This window comes from Corvus kubaryi, unplaced genomic scaffold, assembly GCF_017639235.1.
Source record: "Corvus kubaryi isolate FWS band 111438036 unplaced genomic scaffold, C.kubaryi_AGA036_p1.0 split3-37355, whole genome shotgun sequence".
Lineage (NCBI taxonomy): Eukaryota > Metazoa > Chordata > Aves > Passeriformes > Corvidae > Corvus > Corvus kubaryi.
The window spans coordinates 644,752-669,582 of NW_024582089.1; the positions used below are offsets into that span (position 1 = coordinate 644,752).

A 24,831-nucleotide genomic window follows, 5' to 3' on the forward strand; every position below is an offset into this window, starting at 1 on the left:
TGAAATATTTGCAGAAGGTGCCAAAGCTGAGGAGGGCTCCCCAAAAGCCACAGCACCCTTTAGGAACAGCACAGGCTCCTGCCTCGTGCCACTGGCACATGGAAAAGGCTTTGTTAAATAAGGAGGAATTACCCACTTTGGGACAGTGGAAAGACATAATTGAAATGGAGCTGAGCCACTCGCTGAAGACTTTAAGCTTTGCCAGTGATACATGAGACCTTCCCAGTGCTGATCCTGTGGGCTTTTCTCACCAGGAGGGGGATTTGGGCTGTTCTGTGCCAGTGGCAGCCGTGGCTCAGCAGCGACGTCAGTTTGAGTATCACAAAGTCCAGGCTGGTTTCCAGCCTAAGGCAAAATATCATCCAAAAAAAAGGACTTTTCCAAGTAATCCAAAATTTCTGGCCCAGGCAGGGACCCTGTCAGAGTTTTTTGACATTTTCAGGATATTTGCAGGCTTTTCCATCTGTCTCTGAGACACATCTCAGTATCCACTTCTGGTTGGGCTGGGCCACCCCCACCCCCAGAGCAGCATCGTGGCTCCTGCTCAGGGATGGTGGGGGACCGACAGGTGCTGGGATGTGCTGGTTGTTCCCTCTGCAGCTCCAGCAATGTCTGGGCCCTGGTTTTGTTTCTTCCTGGTGAGTCCCTGCCCTTCAGTGTGCTCCCACAGCCTCAGCTCCACTGCTGGGGAATGTCTCAGCCACAGTCCTCAACCCCCCAGGACACTCCAGCAGGACCCTGTGGTTGGGGAATTAATGTGTAACCCCTGCCCTGATGCCCTCAGCATCCCGAGATCTGTGGTACAAGGACAGTTATTCCTTCCTACACCCCAGTGCAAGAGGATTCATTGGAGATGGCCAAGCTCCCCACAGCAGTGGGGGGGACATACCAGCCTCTGCTCCCCTGGAGCGTGGACACACAGACATAGCAGAGCTCTGGGCAGGTGTTGGGTCCCAAACCAAAATCCAGTGATTTAGGAATTGTAATTAAGGATGGTCAACAATGAAATCATTTTAGGAGCATCTGGAGGAAGTTGGACAGTTGCCCTAAAGCCAAACAGCAGAATACTCCTTGTTACAGATGGGATTTTTTTTTCCTTTCATTTTTATCCAAAGAGGAACCACTCACAAGCTCAGGGATGATCCCAGGAGAAGCGGGGCACTGCCAGGCTCTCTGCAGGGCACTTGGAGGTGGAGGAGGCCCCACACACGGTCCCACCTGACAAAAGCATGGGCACCATCAGGCTGCACCTCCCTGTCTCAGCACTGTGACCCCACTGCCCTCCCTGACACTCAGGGTGTCCAGCCAGCCCCAAAGGGATCCCAAAGCCAGATCTGGGATGTCATCAGGTGGAAAAAACTCCTGTCCCCTGCACCCACTGCACCCTCATGGTGCTGCAGGGAGGGTGCCAGTCCCTGTGGGTGCTGGCAGAGCCCCGGCCCAGGGTGGGGGGCAGAGGGCAGCCCCCCAGAGCAGCCTCAGCACCGGGGCACCCTCAGAGAAGTGTGGGGAGGGCTGATGGACTGAGGGCACCGTGGGCTGGGAGCAGCAGAGCCAGATTTTCAGGCTCCTGCCTTTGAATTCCAGGTGCCTCAGGGCACCTCTCTCCTCTCTGGGGCTCTCCCTGGGGGCCCCGGGGGGGTCTGGCCAGCCCCTCCCCACAAACCCACAAACCCACCCCCATCCCCCTGTTGTGCCTCAGTTTGCCCACCTCCGGGGGCATTGGGAATGCTTCCTGTGGGTCCTCTCCTGCTTTCCAGGCTGCCTGGGAGTGTGCTGGCACCACGTCCCTGGTGCTGGGGGATGCTCCAGCCTCGGGCCCTGGCTCTACTCCACTCCCTGGCCAGGTCTCTTGGCTGTTTATCTGTTTTTCAGTCTTGGGGTGACTTTCCCTCTGCACAAGACATTCAGCCCTCCCAGGGGCAGATGAAGCCACCACACCTCCCACCCCCATGCCGCTGGCTCGGCTCTGACCCCCAGCCCCTGCTCCAGGGTCAGGCTGGGAATCCACGCACTGAGGGTGGGTCAGGCAGGTGTGGGTGTCTGCTCAGGAAATCCCAAACCTGGAGGCTTGGGGAGCTCTAAAGTCCCTGGGGAATATGGGGTCCAGGCAGGGACCCTGGATGTGTGTTGGTCTGGATGCGGGGCTTGGGATGAGGATGGAAAAGCTTGACCTTCCCCAGGCCTGGACCTGAAACTCTGACACGGGATTTGTGTTCTCTTATTGTCCTCTCCCTCCACTGACTGCCTGAATTTCCCCCCAACTTTCGGGTACCGTGGCCTCCCTGCTGCCTCATCATCAGTGCCTGGGGATGTGCCACGACCAGGGCTGGTGCTTACACATCCCTTGATCATCTTTGCCAGTTCCTTGCTGGCAGTTGGAAAACAGAAAATATTTACAGGGAGCAAGAGAGCAGAAAAACTGAAAAAAAGGAGTCACACTGGATAAAACTGGTGACTTTGGGAACCCCCTTGCACTGGGTGCTCCCCACCCTGGCATCCACCATGGCACAGGCTTGGGATGTTCACAGGGCTTTGACTGAGCCTCACTGAATCTGCTGACTCTGGGAGCTGGGGATTTAGGGAAGACTCCAGCACAGTGATCCTTGCCCTGGAAATGCTGTGTAAGCACCAGCACCCTCCTGACCACCCCACTGCCTCCTGAAATGTGTGCAGGGACCGGGTCTGGGGCTTGTCCACACAGGGCACCACACCTGAAGCATGTCCTGTGGAGGGTTCCCCCATCCCTGGAGCCCCCCATGTCCCCGTCATGGCACTGGGATGGAGGAGAGCTCCGTCTGTGCAGGGTTTGGGTCCGGCTTCACCTGCAGCCCCCAGCCTGGCCCCCCCACTCCTCTCCACTCCCAGCCGGGGGGTCTCAGTAAATGCAGCCCTGAGGACCGGTTGCCCAAGGAGCCTTCCCTGGGTGGCCCCCACCGCGTGCCTGTTTCAGCAGAGCCAGCACGGTGAGCAGGCTCCGGCTATGCCACCGTCCCCAAAGCCACCCGGTGCTGCCCTGGCACGGGGACGGGACCCCGTGGGCACCGTGGGGTGCGGGCTGGGGCGCGGGCTGGGGGCAGCTGCCGCGGTCCGAGGCATCAGGACACCGCGCTCCGTGATTCCCACGCGGCCGGGAAATCTCCGGGAGGATCAGCAGCGCCTCCGGCCCCGGCTGGGCTCAGGCTCCGGCTTGCGGAGCGCGCTGGTGGCTCCAGGCGCGGCTGTCTGCGCTGCCTGTCGGGGCAGGGCCATCCCTCCCCTGCTGCAAAGCCACAGCGCTGCTCCCGCGTCACCGGCACACCGTGGGAATCCCTGGGGACAGGGGCGCAGCGGGATTGGTGACCAGGGAGTCTCGGGGTGCCAGTGCCGGGCTTTGGAGCCCGACTGGGGGATGCTGGCAAAACTCTGTGCAGGATTTGTGCTCTCCCGTGCCCTGTGGGATTCCACAAATCAAAGCAACATCAGGGTAAGAAGCAGAAAGTCCTGTTTGGGGACACTTTTAGTACAGGGAATTGGGGTCCCCAGCATTTCCCAACAGCCCAAGGACATCCCAGGGTGAGACAATGTCCTGCAGCACGGCTGTGTCACCACACCATCAGTTCAGTGCCCTACTGAGGGGTCCCTGCTGCAGCAGCAGCTCTCCAGCCCCTTTTTAAAATTGGGACCCAGCCACATCCATCTGTCCCAGTGTCACTGTCACACGGGCAGAGCTCCCTGTCGCACAGATCCTTCGGGCACAGCCTCATCCATCCCCTGTCCTGCAGGAGAGGCCTGGGGTCCCCACCAGGGCACCGAGGCCCTGCACACCACCTGAATGAAGGGTGGTGGGGCCCCAGGCAGGGATGTCCCCTCCTGCCTTGTCTGAAGCCCCAGGTGGTGACGCTGCCTGTGTCCTTTGCCCCGTTGTGCCAAGGGGAGGTGGCTGTGCCAGCCCAGCTCTTGCGGTGCCTCTGTCCTTCACCCGGCACAGGGGGAGCCAGTGCCAGCACCGGCCTCCCCGGGCCACTGTCCTCGTCCCCGGGCTGCACAGCGGTGGCCTCACTTGCCCGCAGGGATCCCGTTCTCTCCAGCACCTGCCGAGCCGAGGGCCATCTCCATCCGACTCCTGGGAAGCTGCGATTCCCTGGGCTGTCCCACCGGAGCTGCGCCCAGCTGCACCACTGCGGAGAGAAGGCTCCTGTCACCCGCTCGGCCAGCGCTGGGATATGGGGCATCCTGAGGGGACTGGGGAGTGGGGCCAGCCACCATCCCCACCCCACCCCACGTGCAGGATGGCAAAGGGCCCCGTATCCCTCAGGCCACCCCAGACAGAGGGAAGATGTTAGAAAGTCCCTCTGCAGGGATACAGAGAGGCGAAACCCATGGGGGGGGGGGGGGGGGGGGGTCCCAGCCAGTGCAGGGGGACACGGGAACATCAATCTGCAGACCCACCCCGGTCCATGGGACCCCCTTTGGGATTCCCCAGACCACTCGGGGATGGGAACCTGCGGCCAGGGACCTCATCCTGGGGTGGGTCCTGCTCCCTGGCCCGCGGGGGCTCCGGTACCTGCTCGGCAGCTGTGCCGGGCGCGCACGTCCCGCATCGCCTGCTGGTTCTTGAAGCGCACGAGCCCCATGGTGATCTCGGCGTTCCAGCCCGGGTCCTCCTGGGCGCAGCGGAAGTCGATCTCGAGGCTGTCGTCCATCACCACCGTGAAGTAAATGTGCCGCTCCTTCCACTCCACGCACTCCACGGCCTTCATGCGGGCGAAGCTCAGCTCCTTGCGCCTTGAGCCCTTGGGCTCGAAGAGCTGCAGCCCTTTCTCCGTCAGCAGGCACCGCTTCTTCTTCCAGAGCTGCAACAGCCCCCCGCTCCGCTTCTCCAGCACCCCCTCCCTCAGCACCTTCTCGGGGGTCATCGCGGCTCCTCGGCCCGCCGGGATCCTCACTCAGCGCCTCGTGCCGGCCCGGCCGGGCATTCCCCGCCGGGGCGATTCCAGCCGGAGCCGCGCTCCCTGCGGCCAGGAGCCCGCGCTGGCCGTGCTGCCCCCGGGGACTCGCCACCCTCCGCTCCGGCTCTCAGAGGGGCTGAGCCATGGGGTGCCCCATTCCGGCCGCCAGCCCCGTGCCGGGGCTCTGCTCCCTGCCCGAGCCGCGTGTGGGATCCGCGCTGCCAGGAGCTGTCGCTACTTGCCCGGCCGCTCTCCCACTCGCATTCCTGCCGCCTCGCCTGGCCCCTCCTGCGCTCAGGCTCCCTTCACGCCCAGGCGAAGCCCGGCCAGGCCCGGCGCAGCCCCGCTTCACCCGGGAGGAGCTTTTGGGGTGCCCGAGGGCAGACACTGCCTCGGGGTCTTCGTGTGAACAGGCAGGGTGTGGGATGGGGCTGCGTGGCAGTGGTGCCAGGGCAGGGCTTGGGGACTTCTGCACGGGGTGCAGGGACAGATGTTGGAGGTGCAAGAGCAGCTCTTGGGGGTTGCAGCCCCACGGGCACAGGGCTATAGGGTGCAGTGCTGGTGGGGACAGTGGGCTGTGGGGCACAGGGCCGACCGGGCAGGGGGCTCTGCATAAAATGCCAGCTTGGCAGGGGGTACAGAGTGCAGTGCTACCGGGCTTGGGGGGCTGGGGGTTGCAGTGCCAGCTGGGACAGGGGGCTGTGGGTGCAGCACCAGCCAGGCAGGGGCTGTGGGGGACCCCTGAGTGCAGCCCAGGAGGGGAGACAAAAGCAGAGAACAGACAGCAGCCATGGGGACAACCCCTGGCAGCCACCCACACCCCAGCTACTCACCCAAGGGTGCTGGGCCACCCCTCAGCACACAGACCTCCCATCCCTCAAAGCCCCTCGGAAGGGGGACTTGAAGCCCCCAGGCAGTCCCACAGCGAGGAGCAGCATCCCCCAGCCTCGCGTGACCTGTGCAGGGGGAACGAGCCGCCGCGGGGCCGGGGCAGCGCAGCCTGGCCCTGCCTGACCCTCCCTCCCCTGCAGCCAAACACCGTCTCCTTTCCAGCCCGTCTCGTTCCCGGCCACCGCAGCACCGTCTGTTCCTGTGCCAGCGCCTGGCATCCAGGGGTTCCCCGGGCCGGGCCCGGCTGCCGGGGGGCACATCTGGGGACTTGTGCTGGCCGTGGGCTGCCAGGGCGGGTGACAGCCACAGGTGGCTGGGCAACGGGATGTGCCCCTGCAAATGCTGAGGGTGTGGGTCCTTCACCCAGGTGAGGTCCGCAATGGGAAGAAATCCCCCCGGGAATGTGCCGGGGTCGCTCACGGGGGCTGGATCAGCCCCTGGCTCCCTGGCACAGAGCTGCTGTCCCAGTGCCCACCTTCCGGCCCACCCTGCTCATGCACCCCTCGCAGACCCCAACCCCGCAGAGCCCCCGGCTGGAATGCCTCCTGCCCCAGCCCCTCCATCACTCCCGGTCCCACCGGGGGCTTTGCCGGCAGCCGCCATGGCCAGGGGGCAAGTCTGCAGCGTTGATGAGATGCACCTCATTATCCCTCATTAAGAGGGCAGGGCGGCTGGCGGAGCCAGGAACTGGTTCGTGCTCCCTGGGGCCAACCTCGCCACGCTGGCAGAGATCCCGGGTGTCCCAGGAGACCCGGGCTCCTGACGTCAGGCGGCCTCGGAGGTCACCCTGAGCACCCCAGCGCTTCAGAAGGAGCGGAGCAGAAGTGTGGGTTCCCCCACCGAGGCTGTTTTCCCACGCACAGGGAACGCTCAGCTCCAGGGATGCCGAGCCCTGGGAGCTCGCGGGGAGCAGCTTTGGGACTGTTGCTGTTCTGGTTAGCTGGGATGTCCGTGGGCAGTTCTGGCTCACCATCCAGCTCCGGCTCCATCCTCACAGCCCGGGGCAGAGCCAAGGGCTGCCAACCCCTGCCCGAGACCCTCACTCCTCTGCTCACTGCAGTCACTGCTTCTCCAGGCACCAGTCACCAAGGGAACGTGGTGCTCCCGCAGCCCTGTGTGCGAAGGAGCTTTGACAACATCCTTCTCCAGTCCCGTCTCCCCAGCTGTCCATTCCCAGACCCACCAGGCAGGAGTCCCATCCTGCCAGGCTGCCCGGGGGGCACATGGCAGCTCCTGCCCTGCAGCAAACCCAGCAGGACTCGCTGTGCCAGGCTGTGGGCGAGCCAAAGGCTCTGCTGCATGGGCTGCCCAGGGTTCATCCCATCCACACAGGGCCCTCAGGGCAGGTCGCGGGGCTGCCGGCCTGAGCCCTGCCCCGAGGTGACATCCCCGCAGAGCTCGGTGGCACAGTGACATCCCCTGTCACATCCCCGCTGGCCATGGGGCTCGGAGGCTCCAGTCTGACCCCTCAAGTGGTGCCATCACCCCCAGGCTCCAGGGTGCTTGGCCACAGGCCAACCTCTGGTTTGTCCCTTCGGGGGCAGGTTCGGGTGCTACAGCCCCTTTCCCATGCTGCAGCTCCCGAGGGGTGGGAGCTGCTGGGCACAGCGCGGCTCTGCTGCCTCGGGGGGGAGCTGGACAACACCTGGGCACAGGTGGGCACACGCGTCTGGCTGCCCGGCCGGGCCCTGCCGTGCTCGCTGACCAGCAGAGGGTAGCAGATGGTCGGAGCTGTCCCACTGCAGCTTGGGCAGGAGATTCCCAAAAAGCACCTCTAGTCCCACCCTGCTTCTCCTGGGCCATGGCCCACCACCTCCTCCAGCCCCCCGCATGCCTGTCGGGATGTGCAGCCCCCGAGATCCTGTCCTGGTGTCCCTGCGGTGGTCTCTGTCACTCCCTAAGCCACTCTGAGTGACCAGTGCAGGGTCAGCAGGTGTGTGGCACCCAGGGCACACCCTCAGGGCACGGTCCCTGTTCCAGGACATGGTTTACCTGGGCCCTTTGGGGCTGGGAGCTCAGCAGAGACCCACCAGGCTGGAGAAAAGCGGACCTGGGGAGACTGAACTTCAGTTTTCCACTGTCTAGAGAAGGGTTATGGAAAAGGGAAACACAGCCCTGCCTGGCAAAAGGACACGAGACACCAGGCACAGGGGCACATCAGGAAAATCAGGGATTCACAGAATCATTAATGTTGGAAAAGCCCTCCCAGGTCACAAGATCATCAGTTCCAACCGTTCCCCCAGCACTGCCATGGTCACTGCTAACCCATGTCCCCAGGTGCCACATCCACAGGTCTGCTGAACACCCCCAGTGATGGTGACTCCACCACTGCCCTGGGCAGCTGTGCCAGGGTCTGAGAACCCTTTCAGTGATGAAACAAGCCTTTCAAGGTTCTGTGGCACAATGCTGCGACATCATCCACAGTGGTGGGAACTCCACCCTCAGAGGGCTTGCATACCTGAGTGGACACCAAATGCTCTGATCAACCTGACCTTTGGAGCCCTGCCTTAAGCAGGTGGTTGGAGTTAAGACTTCTGCTGGTCCCTTCTAACCTACATCTTTCTGTGGCCCTCTGAAACCCAAATCCAGCATTTTCTCCTGGCTTTGACCAGGCCTCCAGTGGAATTGGCCTCTCTGGGGTCTACCACATGTGATATGTCAGTACCTCATAGAACCACAGACTGGTTTGGATTGAAAGATTACAAACTATCTCCTTCCACTCCCTGCCATGGGCAGGGACACATTCCACTGTCCCAGGCTGCTCCAAGCCCCATCCAACCTGGCCTTGGACACTGCCAGGGATCCAGGGGCAGCCACAGCTTCTCTGGGCACCCTGTGCCAGGGCCTCCCCACCCTCAGAGGGAAGAATTCCTTCCCAGTATCCCATCTAACCCTGCCCTCTGGCAGTGGGAAGCCATTCCCTGTGTCCTGTCACTCCAGGCCCTCGTCCCAAGTCCCTCTGCAGCTCTCCTGGAGCCCCTTTAGGCACTGGAAGGGGCTCTGAGCTCTCCCTGGAGCTTTCCCCAGGTGACACCCCTGGCTCTCCCAGCCTGGCTCCAGAGCAGAGGGGCTCTCGCTCCTGCCCCCTCTCTGACGGAACCTCTACAGCTGTGTGAGGAAGGGACTAAATAAAGACTCACTGTAGCTTTATTGACCAACCAGCACTGCCTGGGCACGATCCCATCAAGGGCACATCCAGCTGAGATGTGTCAGCAGCAGCACAGCATCCCCTGCACGCTCACAGAGAAGGCAGCAGCTTCCTGACCCCTCCATCCCTGCAGCAGCCCCCCTTCACCCCTCTGCAGCAGTTTCCTGAACCCCCCATCTCTGCAGGAGCTTCCAGACCCCTCACCCCCCCACCTCCATGGGGGAGCAGCAGGGCCTCTGCCGAGTGAGGGAGGCAGGTTTGGGTCTCCACACCAGGGCGGTACCTGAGCCCCCTGTGCTGCAGCTCCCAACCCTACCCGAGCCTGAGCTGTCTGCCCCACACACCACCAGACCCCTCACCACAGCCACCGCACAGCCCAGAGCAGTGGGACCTGCTAGAATCTAGAGGGGGGAAGTTTTTGCAGACAGTAAAGTCTTTATTCCCCATCTCAGCCTCAAAAACACCATGTAAATCCGAGGGTGTGATGAACAGGAGAAAGCGCTTAAGTGGATAAAGGAGCCCAAGTCCTGCCCCAAAAAGGGATTTCTGCCTCTGTTGTGCTTCCCAGAACACTCCCCATCTCATTTGCTCAACCACAATGTTTATAACTTTAAAAACCCCAGAACTCAATTCCCTGTGGAGTCCCTAACTCTGAGCTGCAGCGAGGCTGATCCGAGTCTGTCCCACCGGTCCAACAGGAGAATCACAGAAAGGGAGTGAAGAGTTTAGATGGAAACCAATTAAACCTGGGCAGCTGCCAAACTGGAGGCTTAATGATCCACAAGCTGCTAAAAAAGCAGGGAGTAGGTGAAAAGCTGTTAATTACTTGGCACTGCTGGGCATGCCTGCTTGGAGAGGTGCCACCTGAAAGCACTGATAAGGGTTTTGACAGGGTGAGCACACGTATGGTGCTACCAACACACCCCAGAAGGGCTGTCCTGGGCCTCCCAGCATCAACCTCTGCTTTTGGAATAGCTATCTCCATCCCTGGAAGTGTTCAGGGACAGGGCTTGGAGCAACCTGGGCTAGTGGAAGGTGGAACAAGATGAGCTTTAAGGTCTCCTCCAATCCAAACCATTCCATGCTGATTCTTGATGGGAGCAGAGGGGGAGCCCATCCCAGCCAGGCTGCAGAGCTCAGCTGGCCACAGCTGGGCTGTGTCAAACTGCACCACGCATTCCTGCATTGTGCTGTAATTACAGGACTGCAAACACCTCCCGTCACCTCTGTCACCTCCTGACACCTCCCCAGCTCCAGGCACCAGGGCCTGTCCTCAGCCCCAGACAGCGAATCACTGGCAGGGCCAGGCCTGGGTGGGCTTTGATGTCTCTGATGTTTTATTGCTTGCTCAGTGTCACGGCTGAGCACGCGGCCAGCGGGACGGGCAACGCGGAGCAGGACTTGGGCACTGGGGCCTCGCTGCAGTGCGAGGGAGTGACCCCCCCGTGCCACCTGCCCCAGCAGGACCCCAGGGGGACAGGGCTGGGACCCCCCCCGGCTCCGGGGAGCACTGGGGCAGGGCGGGAGGGGCTGGTGCTGCGAAGCAGCGGTGGCTGGGGGTGGCAGTGGGCACTCACTGCGGCGTGGGGCGGGTGGGCAGCACAGGACGAGCCCTGGGCGAGCGCAGGGCCCAGCCCTGGAGCTCACTGCGAGTGGATCAGTGCCCCAGCGCCCTGCCCGAAGCCAAAGCCCTTGGGACCGAAGTTCTTGGCGTAACAACCTGCAGAGGATGGAAGGGAGACACAGGTGAGGCTGGCACAGGAGCGGGTCCTCCCCAAGGGACACACCCTGCCTGGACAGGACAGGACAAGGTTTGCCAGATTCGTTGGGCAAACTGGGAGGCCCTGGCTCAGCAGGAAATTCCCCAGCTCTGTGGCTGGCACAGCCAGTCCCCGAATGCAGCTGCTGGGCCACCCCAGCCTCCATCCCACCCTGGGTCCCTCCACAGGGGCCTTCACCCCCACCCCTCAGAGCCCAGGACAAGCCAGCAGGGAAGGTGGGGCTCACCTTTGCAGTAGATCTCTCCATCTTTGTCTGCCAGGGTGGTGGACTCCAGGCTTTTGCCACACTTGGCACAGCGGAAGCAGGACTTGTGCCAGGACTGCGGGACAGGAGCAGAGCCCGGTCACACCCCAGGGACAGGGCAGCCACGCTCTGGTACCAGCCAGGCTCCCTGCTCTGTTTCTGATCTAAAGGGGCTGGCAAAGAGCTCTGAACAGGGTAAAAGCTTTTCCCTGGAAAGCACTGACCTCCCAGCCCCACAAGGAAGATACAGAGAGGAAACACCAGGTGTGGTCACTGCTCCTGTGCTGGTTTTGGAGACCTTTTGCTGCACTCACAGAAGTCATTTTTGCAGTAATTTCTACAATAATTTGTAAGGAGCAATCCCCCCCTCTTTGGGGACTGTCCTCTCTTAACCAGCAAGGTAAATCCCCCCCATTGTCCAGCTGAGCCCCACAGCTGCTGGATGTTAGGCTGGGGTGGCAGCAGGGATGGGACAACTGCCCCACACAACCACAGCTCCAAGGAAGGCAGCAAACAGAGAGGAACAATGCCAAAACCAGCCAGTGTTTAAAAATAACCCCCCACGGTTCCAGCAGTCCCCTGGAGATAAATGAGCTCACAGCCTTCAGGCAGACCTTGAGTAGCCAGAGCTGCTCACAGAGGAATTTAAATAAACACTTGGGAAAACATGAAACCTTTTTTGGAAGAAAATGCAAAATTCGGGGGCTGGAGGAGGAGGTATTGGATGGAGTCATCCAGCAAACATTAGCACATGAAATACACGCTCTGGAATCCTCTCTGGGTCTACTTTAATGCAATTGCTTCCCCAGCTTTGGTTCCCTGTAAACACTGGGGCCAGAAGCCAACCAGGAAGCCCAGATCATGGTTTTAAGGGTAAATTCAGCTTCTGACCCTGGGCTGACCCTCATCGTGTCCATCACAAGCCAGCTGGGGGGTGATGATGCTGAGGGGCCCCTCTGACTCCTCTCCTCGCTCTGGGGATGCAGGACAAGCACAAAGGCCCAGGAGGACAGAGCCCAGCCAGGTCAGGGAGTGACCCCTCATCACCAGTCAGGTGAGGCTGTCCCACCATGGCCACCGTGTCCCCATGGCACAAAGCGAAGAAGCCTGGCCTGGTGTCCCTGACAAGCTCTGCATGTGCCTGACCTCACGGGGAGGGCAGCTCCAGCAGGGGCCTCACCCAGGGTCCCAGGGCTGGCAGGGCAGAAGGGGTCCCCAGGCCCTGCAGAGGAGCTGGGCTGGGAGCAGGTCACAGCTCGGGGTGCAAAGAATCCTGGTGAAGGGATGTGCCAGGGCTGTTAGAGTGACCTTCACACCAAACCCTGAGCTGACCCAGCCACCACCAGAACAGCCCCAGGAGCATTCACCAAACTCATGCCCACAGCTCCAACACCCTGCCCGGCCTGTGGGCAGTGCTGACCACTGGAATTCATTGCCTGCCTCAAATCCCGGCTGCAGCATCCTGGCCCGTGGCACTGAGGGGAGAAGGATGCACTTTTCAGTTAACAGTGACACTGGCCATGGCACATGTCACTGCTCACCCTCCCAGCACATCCACAGCAGGATGTCCACTGTGGCCTCTGCTGTGAATATTTAATATAAAATGTGTTTCTTCCCCCTCTACACGTCTGTGACAGCACTGCAGCCTGAACAACCTGGCTTCCAGACATGCCAAGATCTCCTTTTGGTGCCAGGCTTCCAGGTGAACGTGGCCATTGGACCCAAGCCTAGCCCTGGCAGCCCAGCCTGAGGGGCGGGTCCAGACCCTCTCCGAAGGTGTCCCTGCCATGCAGCACCCTGTGCCCCGTCCCCACCATCCCCCCTTACCTTCCCAGCTCCGATGACCTTCTCGGCCGCGTACACGGCCTGGCCACAGCGGGGGCACCCATCAGCTCCTCCCACCTTCTGGGCCATCCTGGCTGCGTTGGGGTTGGGGGGTCGGTGGGGCTGGCCCCTGTGGGTGGGAGGGAGCTCACGATCAGGGGTGCACAGGCAAGATGGAGCAGGAAAGAACTATGCGATCCCAAATCCCAGCCCAGTTTAGGAGGGAACTTTAGGAACAATGTGTTGAGCCCCATGGAAAGTTCAGCCCGAGGGCTGTGTGCTGGGAGGGGGTGGGCACCGTGCTGAGGCAATGGGGACATGTCCCATCCCACCCACCAAACAGGGTTCAGTGGGGTTCCCTGGAGGGACAGAGGGGCTGGGCAGCCCACGGACAGTGCTGGGAGCTCAGCACAGGCTGCACAGCTGAGCACCACAGGACAGGTGTGGGGAGAAGGTGCCCACAGCCCCGGTGTCAAAAACAAGACCCAGACTCACTCTTCGTATTTGATTCCCAGGGACTCGCCCTTGTCAGTGCTCAGGGTCCCTGCTCCCTGCCCGTAGCCGTAGCCCTTGGGGCCGTACTTCTTCCCGTAGCAGGACTTGCAGTAGATCTCCTCGCCATGCACGGCCACAGTAGTGCTGTCCAAATTCTTCTTACAGACCACTAGAACAGAGGGCAGGGTGTGGCATCAGCCTGCTCTGCCAGAGCTCACTAATTAGCTGGGGAAAACAAGCCCTCACAGGGACAGCTCAGCTCGGCTTTCAAGGAGCAGGGAAGCCCTTGCCAGGATCCAGCCTCGGGGAGCACATGCAAACCAGGGCAGATAAGGATCACAACAAGAGCAGTGTCTGGCTTTAAAAGGAAGCAACCACCAAAGCCAAGAGGGTGATACCAAGGGAAGGAAAGCTCTGTTAACCCTCTGGGTGCTGCTCTCCTGCAGCTGCACTTAAACCGTGGGACTGAATTTTTCCTACTGCAGGATTCCCAAGCCCGGGGATGGATGTCCTGGCCCCATGCCTTGTCCACTGCAAATCCACGGCAGGAAGCGCTCAGGGCAAAGAAATGTAAGCAAATGTGGTTTTCCTGGTGTTTGGATGGACCAAGAGCAGCCCTGTGGCCATCACCACATCCGAGGCACTGCAAGGGCTTCACACATGGGGCACAGTCACCTCTCCAGAGCTCAGAAGGCTCAAGTGACACCTTAGCCCTGGTTTGGGGGTGTGCATAGGAGGGGGTCTCAGGTGAGGAACACTAACTCAGCTGGGTGTCTGAGTCCTGGGGGTCCAATGTGGAATGTAAGATGGGACAGGAGGAGATGGCAGCCAGGCTCAGGGGCCCTGCTGAGGCCACCCACAGCTTGAGCTTGGTGCTGGCCTCAGGCCGTCTCCTGATTTTTAGGTTTCCATAGAATCACAGACTGGTTCGGGTTGGAAGGGACCTTCAATTCAGATTATCCAATTCCAACCCTCTGCCATGGACACCTTCCACTGTCCCAGGCTGCTCCAAGCCCTGTCCAACCTGGTCTTGAACACTTCCAAGGATGGAGCAGCCACAGCTTCTCTAGGAAGCAATGCCCCACCACCCTCTGAGTAAATAATTACTTCCTTGTATCTAATCTAACTTTCTCCCTTATATCTAATCTAGATTGCTCCTCTTTCCATTTAAAACCACCTCCCCTTGCCCTGTCATTATCTGCCTGTGTAAAAAGTCACTCTACTTCTCTTTTATAAACCCCCTTAAGGTCCTGGAAGTACCAGCTCCTGTCCCAGCTCTGCTCACGGCTGCCACATCCCTTCCTAGCCCTTCCTGGGACACTCTGCCCAGCCAGCAGGAGCAGGAGGCCACCAGCACCCGAACTCCAGGTGATCTGCAGTGTTCACGTGCCCTGTGCAGGATCCCAGGTCCCAGGGCAGAGCCTGCAGCGCTGGCAGCCAGCCCCAAACAGATCCGGCTGCAGCTGCCACACAGCTTCCCCCATCTTGCTTTGCACACCTTAAATGTCGAGGCTTCCAGCAGCTTCTTGGCCAGCAGAGCAGTTTCTTGGCCATTCCCAATATCACAGGAATGCAAACAGAGCAGAGCTCTCCCTTCGGAGCAGCACAAACTGAGCAGGGGCAGAGGCAGCCCTTCCATGACTAAATACGGCCGGGAGAACCCTGTGTGCCTCTGCTGGGACAAGGAGAGGAAAGGGAAGCATCTCCTGCCATCTAAGGAGGATCTGGCAGGGTCCTCTCCTGGCTACACACTCCCACCACAGCAGGAGCTGGGGATGGAGAACGGATCCCAGCTGGGAGAGACCAGAGCTGGTAACTGGTTCCAAAGCTGCCAAGCTCCTGGGCTGCTGTGGGGGTCTCTGCATTGCCCTGGGGTGACCCTGCTCAGGCAGGCCCTCAGGAGGGGAATTTGGGCACTTTCACTGGCCTTTCAAAGGGCTTTGTTGAGAGCTTTGTCCCAGGGTGGCAGTGAATGAGCTCAGTGGCATCTGGATGGATTTGGAGCTCCAGCCCAAGCTTTCACAGTCCCTCATATGTACTCACAGAGCTTTGAGAGGCAACAGAAAAACTTTTTACTCAGCCCCCGGGTTTGTGCATTGCAGAAATTCCAGTGCACTGCACTCACGGAGTTAAGGACCCTTTGTTTTTCTAAGAGCAGCTGAGCTGCTCCACAAAACAATTAGGCAAGAGCTGCCTCTGCTTTCCAAGGCCAAGGGGCTCATTCCAGCTCATTCTCCTGCACTACCCAGGCAGCTGGATCAGGGCCAGGAGTCAATCACCAAGTTGCTCCCTGAGCTCTAATGCACTGTGGTAGGCTTGGCTCCTTTTAGATGATGTTTTTGGCAGATCTGGTTGAAGTATTTGTTATTCTCCCCTAAAGATAATGGTTTCAAGTTCCTTGATGGGGCCCAAATGCAGCACTGGGGAACAGGCTGGGAATGCAGGAGCTCAGGAGCACCACCCACAGCCTGTGGCACGGACTGGGAACAGTGGGCAGTAGGGTGGGCTGGCACATGAGCCACAGCCTGAGCTGGGGAGCCACAGCCAGGACAGGCAGAGCTGCTGGGTACATGTGGAGTGGCATAACAAAAGCCAGGGACAGCAGCCCTGAGCCCAGGAGCGCTGCCTGGGCACTTGCTTCCATGAACACACACAGGGTGACCTTCTTCCTCACTCTGGCCACGTGTTCCCACCTGGAAGCAATGCCTTTAGCCTCATTTCGTGGCTCCTGGAGACCTGCCCTGCTCTCTGGGTGCCAGCATCCCATGGCAGCAGCTTTTCCTGGCAAACCAGCTGTGTGCATAGGGGGCGAGGGCAATATTCCCCACCCTCCTTATCTGAGGCCACAGAACAAACAGGATTTCCTTCTGCAGAGCAGCTGCCATAAGAACCCAGCCTGCCACCCCCTTCCTGCCCAGGAAAAGCCTCTCTACAACTCCCCTGCGGAGCCCTACCAGCCAAAGCAAGTTTCCAGCCTGGAAACTCCCACATATGGGAGCTCCTGGCCACGCTGGCCACCCTCCACACTGCAGGGAGCACAGGCACAGCAGAAGTCTCTCTCTCCCTCTCCCACATCTGGATCCAGCTGTATGTGCTGCATCCCAGGCAGGCTGGACAAGAAGTATCCAGCAGCCAGGCCAGGGGGACACAGGAGCATGGCAGGGACCATCCAATGAGGACACTGGTGTTTGGCTGCTGGAAGAGGTCAGTTCCAGAGTGTGCCTGTTTCCAGATGCCAGCTCTGCTTGCTGCTCCTATGGAAAAGATCCCAGCTGCGCTCCCTGCTGCAATGGGATGGTGACACTGGGACCAGGGCACTGGGACCAGCTGAGGAAACATTAAACCTCAGTGGGGCCACTCTGGAGGTGCACTTCTGCTGTTCTGTGGCAGAGGCAACATCTCAAGGAGCCATCAGCAGACGCAGGCAGCAAGTGTGCTCCTGTCCACAGGATTCCAGAGAGGTTTGGGTGGGAAGGGACCTTAAAACTCATCTTGTCCCACCCCCTGCCATGGGCAGGGACACCTCACACTAGACCAGGCTGCTCCAAGCCCTATCTCCTGTGGGCACAGGAGAATCACTGGTTCTGATACGTGGCAGCCTCCAGGGACAGGGGACAGCAATCTGGTACCACACAGGCTGAGGACACTGCTCATCTTTTGCCTGAAAGGTCCTGCAGCCCCTCTGGATGCCCCAGGTTTAAGGAGCTGCTCTCAGCACTGTAACACCACCAGCCCTGGGATCTCCAAAGGCAGGGAAGGGTGTCTGGGGACTTGCAGCAGGATCCCAGCAGAATTTGTAGGATCCTGTAGAGGGGCAGAGGAAGGGAGCTCAGCACTGGATCACTCCCAGCCAGATCCTGTTCTGCTGCCCCTCCCTGGAGGAGCACTTTACACTTGTGTATGTTTGGTCCAAACATATGCCAGAGACACCCTCAGCAAGAGTGCATCTGCAGATAGGCTGGAGGTGATGCTTCAGCACTTCTCAGGAGGCTTTCCATCAGCACAAGGGCCAGGACAGGACCACATCTCCTTCCCATCATCCCTCAGACATGAGGAGATTCCACACCAGTTCCCCAGGCTCAATCACCTTTTGTGGCAAAGCCACTTAGAAGGCTAAAGCACCATCTCCAAGCATTGCATGGGATGTGCCAGCTCCTGCCACCACTGCTGGGAGAGGCCCTGCCTCATGCTCCCATCCTAAACATCTGGACACAGACCAGAGGACCCAGCCTGGCCTTTCCCTGGAGTAGGGACAGACTAAGTCTTTGTATGGGTGCTGGCTGAGGTCAGCCCCGACAGCTTGGACAGCCCCTGTGTCCTGGGATGATCCGTGTTCCTGCCACGCCAGGGGGTCTGGAGAGATCCCGAGGAGCCCACACCCAGGAAGCAGAGAGGGGGTCAGGGAAGGGGTGATACTCACTGCACAAGAAGCAGGACTTGTGGAAGCTGTTCCCTTCACACTGCACCTCCTCAGCGAAGTACACGGCCTTCTGGCACACCCCACACTTCTTCCCTCCTCCCCAGTTTGGCATCCTGCAGGGGAAAGCACAGTCAGGAACAAGGGCAGAGCTCTGCGGGGCCGGGATGGGGCAGCTGGAGCAGGCAGCAGAGCTCCAGCAGCTTTCTCACATCCCATGTGCAGAGAGCACCCGCTGTGTTTGCAGGGTGCCCAGACTGCAGGGCTGGCAATGAGCAGAATCAGCAGAACTCAGGGAGCCAGCACCCAGCAGTGCCAGCTGCCTCCCAGGGACCACGGGTCCTGTCTGCCAGGAGCAGCAGAAATCCCTGTCCTGGAGCCATGAGACCTCACAGCCCCCGTCAGTGCCAGGAAAAGGGAGGAAGCAGGACAATGCTGGGAGACAGCGCTCACGGAGTTACCCAGGCACCTCCTCAGGTCACAGCCCTGCTGTCACCCCATGCCACGGCCAGGGGACTGTGACAGAGCCTTGGTGCTGGAGTGACAGCTGTCACCCCCCTGGACACAGCCCCAGCTTCTCCGGCCTGACCAACTCCTCCATCTCAGCCACTGCAGGGCAGGGGACAGCCAGGGCTGACCCCTGACCCCACCAAACCCCAGGCTCTGGCACCGTGTCCCACAGCACCATCAGCTCCTGCCTTGTGGGGCCAACCCCTCCCAGGCACCCCCTGCACTCCGGTGTCTCAGTCTCCTGCAGGACTGCAGGCAGAGTCACGGAGCCTGGAGAATCTGACATCAAGAACACAGTGCAGGGCAAAGACCTGGGCACCAGCCTAAGCCACCATCCAGCTCCTCAGCAGGCTATAAAGGCTTCTGTTTCTCTTTCCTGAACTGCGGCAGATGGTGTCTGATGAGACACCATCAAGAGGTCCCTGGATTTGCAGATAACCCCAAAATACTGGGTTGCTTACACGAGCAAAGCTCCAGTCCCAAGGGGCCTTGACACTTGTGAAGACTAGGTTAACATAAACCTCAAGACTCACACAATAAAGCCCCGCAAGGAGATTCTGAGGGAGCCAGGCTCGTTGAGTGTGGCCAAGAGGAAGCTAAGGAGGCTCAAACAGCAACCCGGGGTTGCTACAAAGACAATAAAACACTTTTTGGAGAGGCCCAATGATACAAGAAAGGTCAATAGGCACAAGCTGCAGCTTGAGAGGTCTCCAGGGCCCTCTTTCCATCAACACCTCTGTAATTCTCCATCCTGCTCTCACCTGGGGACAGGCAGCAGAAGTTGCCATGTGCTTCCTGACCCCTGAACAGCTAAAGCAGCAGGACAAGGTCCCCAAAAACCAAACCCCATCTTCAGAGTACAAGATTTGCCAGCCCACCACATGTGTAGGATCTCATCACCTCCCTCAGCTCAGCTGTGTGGAGATGAGGAAGGGACCTGGGTCTGCCGGGGCACACCAGGAGCCTTGGAGCCCCCCCCCTGCAGCAGATTCAATCCCCTGGGGCACCTCAGGCAGCTGAGGCCCCATCCCTGGGCCTCCAGTCCCAGTGGCTCTCCCAGATGGGGAGGTGGGTGCTAAACCCAGCAGGACTGGGGGTTGTACAAACATCAGACAGAGATGGGGAGCATGAAGGGCTCACAGGCACAGCAAGATCCCTACACCTCCCAGGTCATGGGGAACTCGAGATCTTCCCTGTGTGAGAGGATTTTGTCAGGAAAAGGAAAACTGATCCTAGCCTGGTTACCAGGACAGGGGTCAGAGCTGACTTGCTGACCCCACTTTATCCCAGCCACAGCTCCCAGATGCCAAGAGGGTCTCAGTGCAGGACAGACAGACAGAGAAGTGGAGGGTGCCAGGAGCAGGAGCTGGAGAGGCTGTGCTGGCTCCTGGGAGCAGTGTTTGGGGTGTGATCAGAGCAGCTGGGAAGTCTCTTTTCCAAAGGCCCCGCAGGCTGGGCCTCCCGCTGTGCCAAATCCCTCCCAGCCTGGTTCTTCCAGTCCCAGCCCTTGGATTGCCTTAAAAGGACACAGGCCGTTTCTCTCCAGAGCCTGGGTTTTTGCCCTGGATCAGGAGGAGGGCGTGACCTGGTTCAGGAGTTTCCTTGGAGGGCAGAAACATCCAGCAGCACCCCCTGCCAGCCCCTGAGCCCCTTCAGCCCCTGCGTCAGGAATTACACATCTCTGGCTACAATTTTTCTGGGTCCCCCAGCCCTTTCCAACCACCACAGCTGGCAGACCCCACCTCTTGGATTCCCCAGGCCTTGTTTTGGGGGCAGCCTCTTGCCAGCCCATCCACAAGTGCCCCCCACGGTTTGGGACCAGCTGCTCCCCTTTGCTTACACAGCACATTTTGTTCCCCTCAGAGCAGCAGCAGCAGCAAAGGAAAAGGCTTTGTTTGTCCTGAACATCAGGGCACCCCTGACCAAACCAAGACATTAGCAGAGGGGACACGTTCCCCTGAGCTGCCTGGAAGCCTAAAAGAGGAGAAAAACTGCTTCTGGGTGAAGTTCATCTGACATTTGCCACAAGAGGGGTCCAAACCCTCTTGCTGCTGGTTTTCCTCAATCCACCATGGGAAGGCTGCAGGTGCCTCCACTCAGTTTAAATGATGCCAGGTGATTTGAGCAGGTGACTCTCACCATGAAGCACAAACACAGTCCCAGCAAAGCCACATCCCAGCAAAACCTCCTAGCACCCACCAGGATGGGTTTTCTGAGGGGAGAGACCATGGAAATCAGTTTGTCCTGGGGATCCACATGAAGGCTCACAGCTGGACACAGAGAAAGCCTGAGATAAGATTTACATTGCTAAAAATTCCCTGTTAGTCCACAACACACCCCGCACATGCTGAGAGCCCAGCAGGCCACACAGAGACCAACGAGCAGTTTGTGCTATAGGCTGGCATCAGCAGCAAAAAAAGGAATAGAAAACCCTGCTCTGGGTGCCTGGACCTGACCAACAAAGTCCTCACAGCTGCCATCCAGACAGATCCATCCTCCCAATTCCCTAAGGAATGGCCACTTTAAGATATGTCACAGTGTTTGCAATCCTTTTAGCATTATTTTCAGAATACTTTGCGTATTTTGCCCAGTTGCAACACTCGGTGACCACAGTCACACTTCTCCAGGTCACTCTGGTCCCCATGCAAAATAAGGAACAGGAGGTGACAGTCCTGCAGCCAATGACCTCACTGAGCACAGGCACAGGGCCACCCAGGGCTGCCAAAAAACCAAGATTATTCTCCTTCCCCCCTGCAGCTCCACAGTCCATGGAGCACAACTCCCAGCAAACATGTCCAGAGCCCTACAAACACCACCCTCGGTGCCAAGCAGGGCTTGGCCCTGGAGCCACTCCATCATCCACTACAGATAAGGGAAGAGGCCCCCGAAACCAAGATCCCATCCTTTAGCAGCAGCTGCACTGTGAGGAGCACAGACACAGGGGAGGCTTGTGCAGAGCCACCCAAAGCTGACCTTTGCTGGAGATTAACCCCAGTTCCAGAGTCTGATGTTGCAGCAGTCCAGCTCTCCAGACAAGACCAGCTTGGACGGGGCTTGGAGCAACCTGAGATAGTGGAAGGTGCCCCTGCCTGTGGCAGGGGGTGGCACTGGATAATCTTTGAGGTCGCTTCCAACCCCAAACTGTCTGTGGTTCTGTGAAATCTGGGCTCAGACTCACCTGAGGTGCTGTGTTGCACCAGTCTGGGAGGCAGTGTAAGCTACACTGAACAACCAGGCATGAACCAGTATGGAACCAGTATGTACTGGTGCTTCGGGATGTCATCACTGGCTGTAACGGGAAGCAGTGAGCAGATGCAGCCATCAAGCAGCAGAAACACAGTCATCATGGTTTTTGAATGGGTTGAAAGGTCAGTGTGTTCCTGTGACTGCCCCCGAAGCTGCCACCCTCCACCCTGCCCTTCTGAGAGCAGCTGGGTGGGAACTGCTGGAGCTGGAGCAGCACCCGTGGCTGTGTGGATGCAGCTCCATGGCCATGGGAGCACTCAGGGCAGGGCAGGTCCTACCCCGTCACACTCGGAGGAACATCCCTGCAGGCCACCGGGATGTCAACCCAACCATCCAAACTTCTGCAAGAGCTGGAAAACCTTCCCGTGTCTGTGCCCTACTAAAATCCTACAGTAATTAATTGCAGAGCAATCACTTTGTGCTTGGAGATCACTGAGGAACAGCAGGCTCGTGCTGGCCCATAAAAAGGGGTGGTTTTTTTCCCAATGAGAGCATTAAAACAAGTGAATGACAGATGAGCACCATCAGTGCTGCACAAAATTCACTCCTAGGGATGTTCACAGCAGTGCAGGCAGAATTAATTCATGCTCTGGCAGAGTCAAAGGGCAGGAGGACACAGCAGGAGCCCCAGGCCCGGGGGTCTGAGTAGTGCCTTCCAGTTTACAGAGCAGCTGGCACGACCATAAAATGGGCAGAAATTTGAAGCAGGAGGGACCCAAACAGATGAGACATGGGCAGAGCAGAGAGGAACCAGCTCCCAGGGACACACCAGGGAACATCCCCTGGGAAAGCCCCGGGACATGGCACCAGGGGTTCAGCACCGGGACCTGCAGTCGGACCCACGGGGGACTCTGCCCCAGGCAAACAGGAAGTGTCACAGAGCAGCTTTCCTATCACCTGGGCACAGGTGGGAATAGCCCTACAAGGGGAAAGCGAGAACTGTCCCCTTGTCCCCTGCTGTGTCATGAGCTGGGAGGAGCAGTAACATGAGGAGTCCATGGGCCACCAACAGTGTAAACAAGGATAAGCGAAGGTCACATGTGACCCAGTGATGTTGAACTGGTGAGCAAGAGAATGGGGACCTGAGGCTGGTGAGCTCAGGGTCATGGAAAAACGCTGGGAAGTACCAGGGAGAAATCACAGAACTGCCCCAGGAGATGCAGCTGGATCACATCAGATGCCTCTGAGGGCTTTGCTGGGATAGGAGGGGAGGAAGTCAGGAGGCTCTGAGCTCCAGAGTGATGCTCACATGGGGCTCATCTACTCTTATGACTCCAAGAGCAGTCAGGCTTGACTCCATCAGCAATCACAAATGATTCTGCTGCCAAGGCAGCCTCAGGTTGGCTGTGGAGAAAAGAGGCCTAAGAGAGGCCAGCACGGCACTGAGCCACCAGCCTGATGGCTCTCACAGCCACGGGCCTCTGCCTGCGCACACACTGCTCCCAAGCTTGGCTTACAAAGGCTCCTTGGAAGCAGGGTCCTCCATGAAGATCCCAACTGGATCCAGAACAAAAGCAGCAGCATTTTCAGGGACGCTTAGGAAAGCTCCTGACTCCCACAGGGATCAAGATCCATCACCTGACCCAGCTCACCTGAGCTCCCCCAAAGCCCTGAAATGCCCCAGTTGGTCGCGTCCTCCCCACTTGGTGCAGCCTCCCAGGAGCAGGAGCCGAGCTCAGCTGCTCTGAGGCAGCGCTCAGGCACTGCCATCCCGGCTGGACAGGCCCTGATGCAGGGCACAGCAGAGGCTGGCACAGAGCCCGTGACCCACGGGAGCAGCACAGCCCTGAGCTGTCTGTGCAGCAGCGGCCCCGAGCTCCTTGGGAAGGGCTGAACCCTCCCCAGGGCCCAGTGCTCAGCCACACCACTGCACCTTGCCAGCCTCACCCCCAGCAGAATAATGGAACGTCCTGAGCTGGAACTGACCCACAAGGATCACATCCAGCCCCTGGCCCTGCACAGACACCCCAACAATCCCACCCTGTGCATCCTGGAGAGCCTTGGCCAAATGCTCCCTGGAGCTCTGGCAGCCTTGGGGCTGTGCCCATTCATTCCCTGGGGAGCCTGGGCAGTGCCCAGCACCCTCTGGGGGAAGAACCTTTTCCTGATCTCCAGCCTGACCCTCCCCTGACACAGCTCCAGCCCTTCCCTGGCTCCTGTCCCTGCTCACAGAGAGCAGAGATTGAAGCTGTCCCTCCGCTGCCCCTCAGGAGGAAGCTGCAGAGCCCGGGGAGCTCTGAGCTCAGGCTCCTCTGCTCCAACAGGAACAGACCAAATGACCACACTTGCTCCTTGGAGGCCTTCTCCTCTCATCCTTCCCCGAGCTCTAGAGCCAGGAGGAGCAGCACCCAAAGCCAGCCTCACCCCTCACACTGTTTTAGCATCGGCCCCTTCTCACGCAGGGAGAGACAGAAGATCTGATCCAGGGACTTGGCAGCAGCTGCGGCTTTTGCCCAGTGCTCCTGAACCCCCTGCCACGGGCTGGGGCTCTGAGGGCTGCAAAGCAGCACCTGGAGCTGTGCTCGAGCGTGTGCCCAGCCTGGTGCACCGCGGTGCAAATCTCCTCTGGGAAGTGAGCTGAGCCCACAGCTGAGCTGCCTCAGGCTCCCTGGAAATGAGCTTTACTGAGTGCAGTCGATCGGATGAAAGAGATTCGGCTTCCGCATCCCGCCATGTGCGCGGTGCTCTGGCACTGGGAGCAGCCTCAGGGGGTCCCACCGCTCCCGTGCCCACCCCACGGGCACACGGGGGGGGCTGTGCCCCTCTCCAGCCCCGCATCTGCCCCGCTGCCGGGTTGTGGGCGGCGGGGATGCGGCAGCCTGGGGGGATGGAGGGAGGGAGAGAGGGATGGAGGTAGCGCCGGGCTGGGAGAGCGGCAGCGCCGGGAACGAGCGGGGAGGCGGCTCCGCTGCGCCTGGCGGGACCCGGCGGCGCCCCCGCTCCGCACCCACCTGCGGCCGGGCCGGGGACGGTGCCGGGGTCGGTGCCGGTGTCAGTCCGGGGTCGGTGCCGGTGCTGGGTTCCGTGCCGGTTCCGGTGCCGGAGTCGGTGCCGGTGCCGATGCTGGTCCCTGTCGCGGTGCCGGTGTCGGGAGCCGCGCCGGGGCCGGCGGCCGCTCGGCGCTTTTGTCGCTGGCGGGGCAGGGCGGGTCGGGGGCGGCGGCGCTCGGCGGCGGGACTGATGTCACGGGGCTGGGGAGGACGGCACGGCCGGGCCGGCCCCGACAGCGCCCGGCACCTCCTGACGCTGCCCGGGACCCCCATCCCACCCCCGGGAGAAGGAGCCTCCGGGACAGATCGGAGAAGGGGCTGAGAGCAGCCCTGGCGAGAAGGACGTGGGGGTGC

General features: G+C 59.9%; 2 protein-coding genes across 2 annotated transcripts; both read right to left on the reverse strand.

Moving 5' to 3' along the window:
- Positions 1–3,467: 3,467 nt before the first annotated feature.
- Positions 3,468–8,612, reverse strand: PHLDA3 (pleckstrin homology like domain family A member 3). Its single transcript, XM_042016055.1, has 2 exons — positions 4,547–8,612; positions 3,468–4,160 (listed from the first exon to the last, which is right to left on the reverse strand). Exons 1-2 carry the CDS (start codon positions 4,896–4,898, stop codon positions 4,039–4,041), a joined length of 474 nt encoding a protein of 157 aa, XP_041871989.1. The 5' UTR covers positions 4,899–8,612; the 3' UTR covers positions 3,468–4,038.
- Positions 8,613–10,284: 1,672 nt separating this feature from the next.
- CSRP1 (cysteine and glycine rich protein 1) lies at positions 10,285–24,617 on the reverse strand. Its single transcript, XM_042016054.1, has 6 exons — positions 24,439–24,617; positions 17,735–17,847; positions 13,315–13,483; positions 12,823–12,949; positions 10,978–11,071; positions 10,285–10,690 (listed from the first exon to the last, which is right to left on the reverse strand). Exons 2-6 carry the CDS (start codon positions 17,844–17,846, stop codon positions 10,614–10,616), a joined length of 579 nt encoding a protein of 192 aa, XP_041871988.1. The 5' UTR covers position 17,847; positions 24,439–24,617; the 3' UTR covers positions 10,285–10,613.
- Between the last annotated feature and the right edge of the window lie 214 nt (positions 24,618–24,831).

Coding starts and splice junctions, on each gene's coding strand:
- PHLDA3 (XM_042016055.1), bottom strand. CDS start 4,898: ATGACCCCCGAGAAGGTGCTGAGGGAGGGGGTGCTGGAGAAGCGGAGC. Junction 4,161..4,546: donor CCGGCACAGCTGCCGAGCAG/GTACCGGAGCCC, acceptor TTCTCTCCGCAG/TGGTGCAGCTGGGCGCAGCT.
- CSRP1 (XM_042016054.1), bottom strand. CDS start 17,846: ATGCCAAACTGGGGAGGAGGGAAGAAGTGTGGGGTGTGCCAGAAGGCC. Junction 13,484..17,734: donor CAAGTCCTGCTTCTTGTGCA/GTGAGTATCACC, acceptor CCTCTGTTCTAG/TGGTCTGTAAGAAGAATTTG. Junction 11,072..12,822: donor AGGTCATCGGAGCTGGGAAG/GTAAGGGGGGAT, acceptor CCTGTCCCGCAG/TCCTGGCACAAGTCCTGCTT.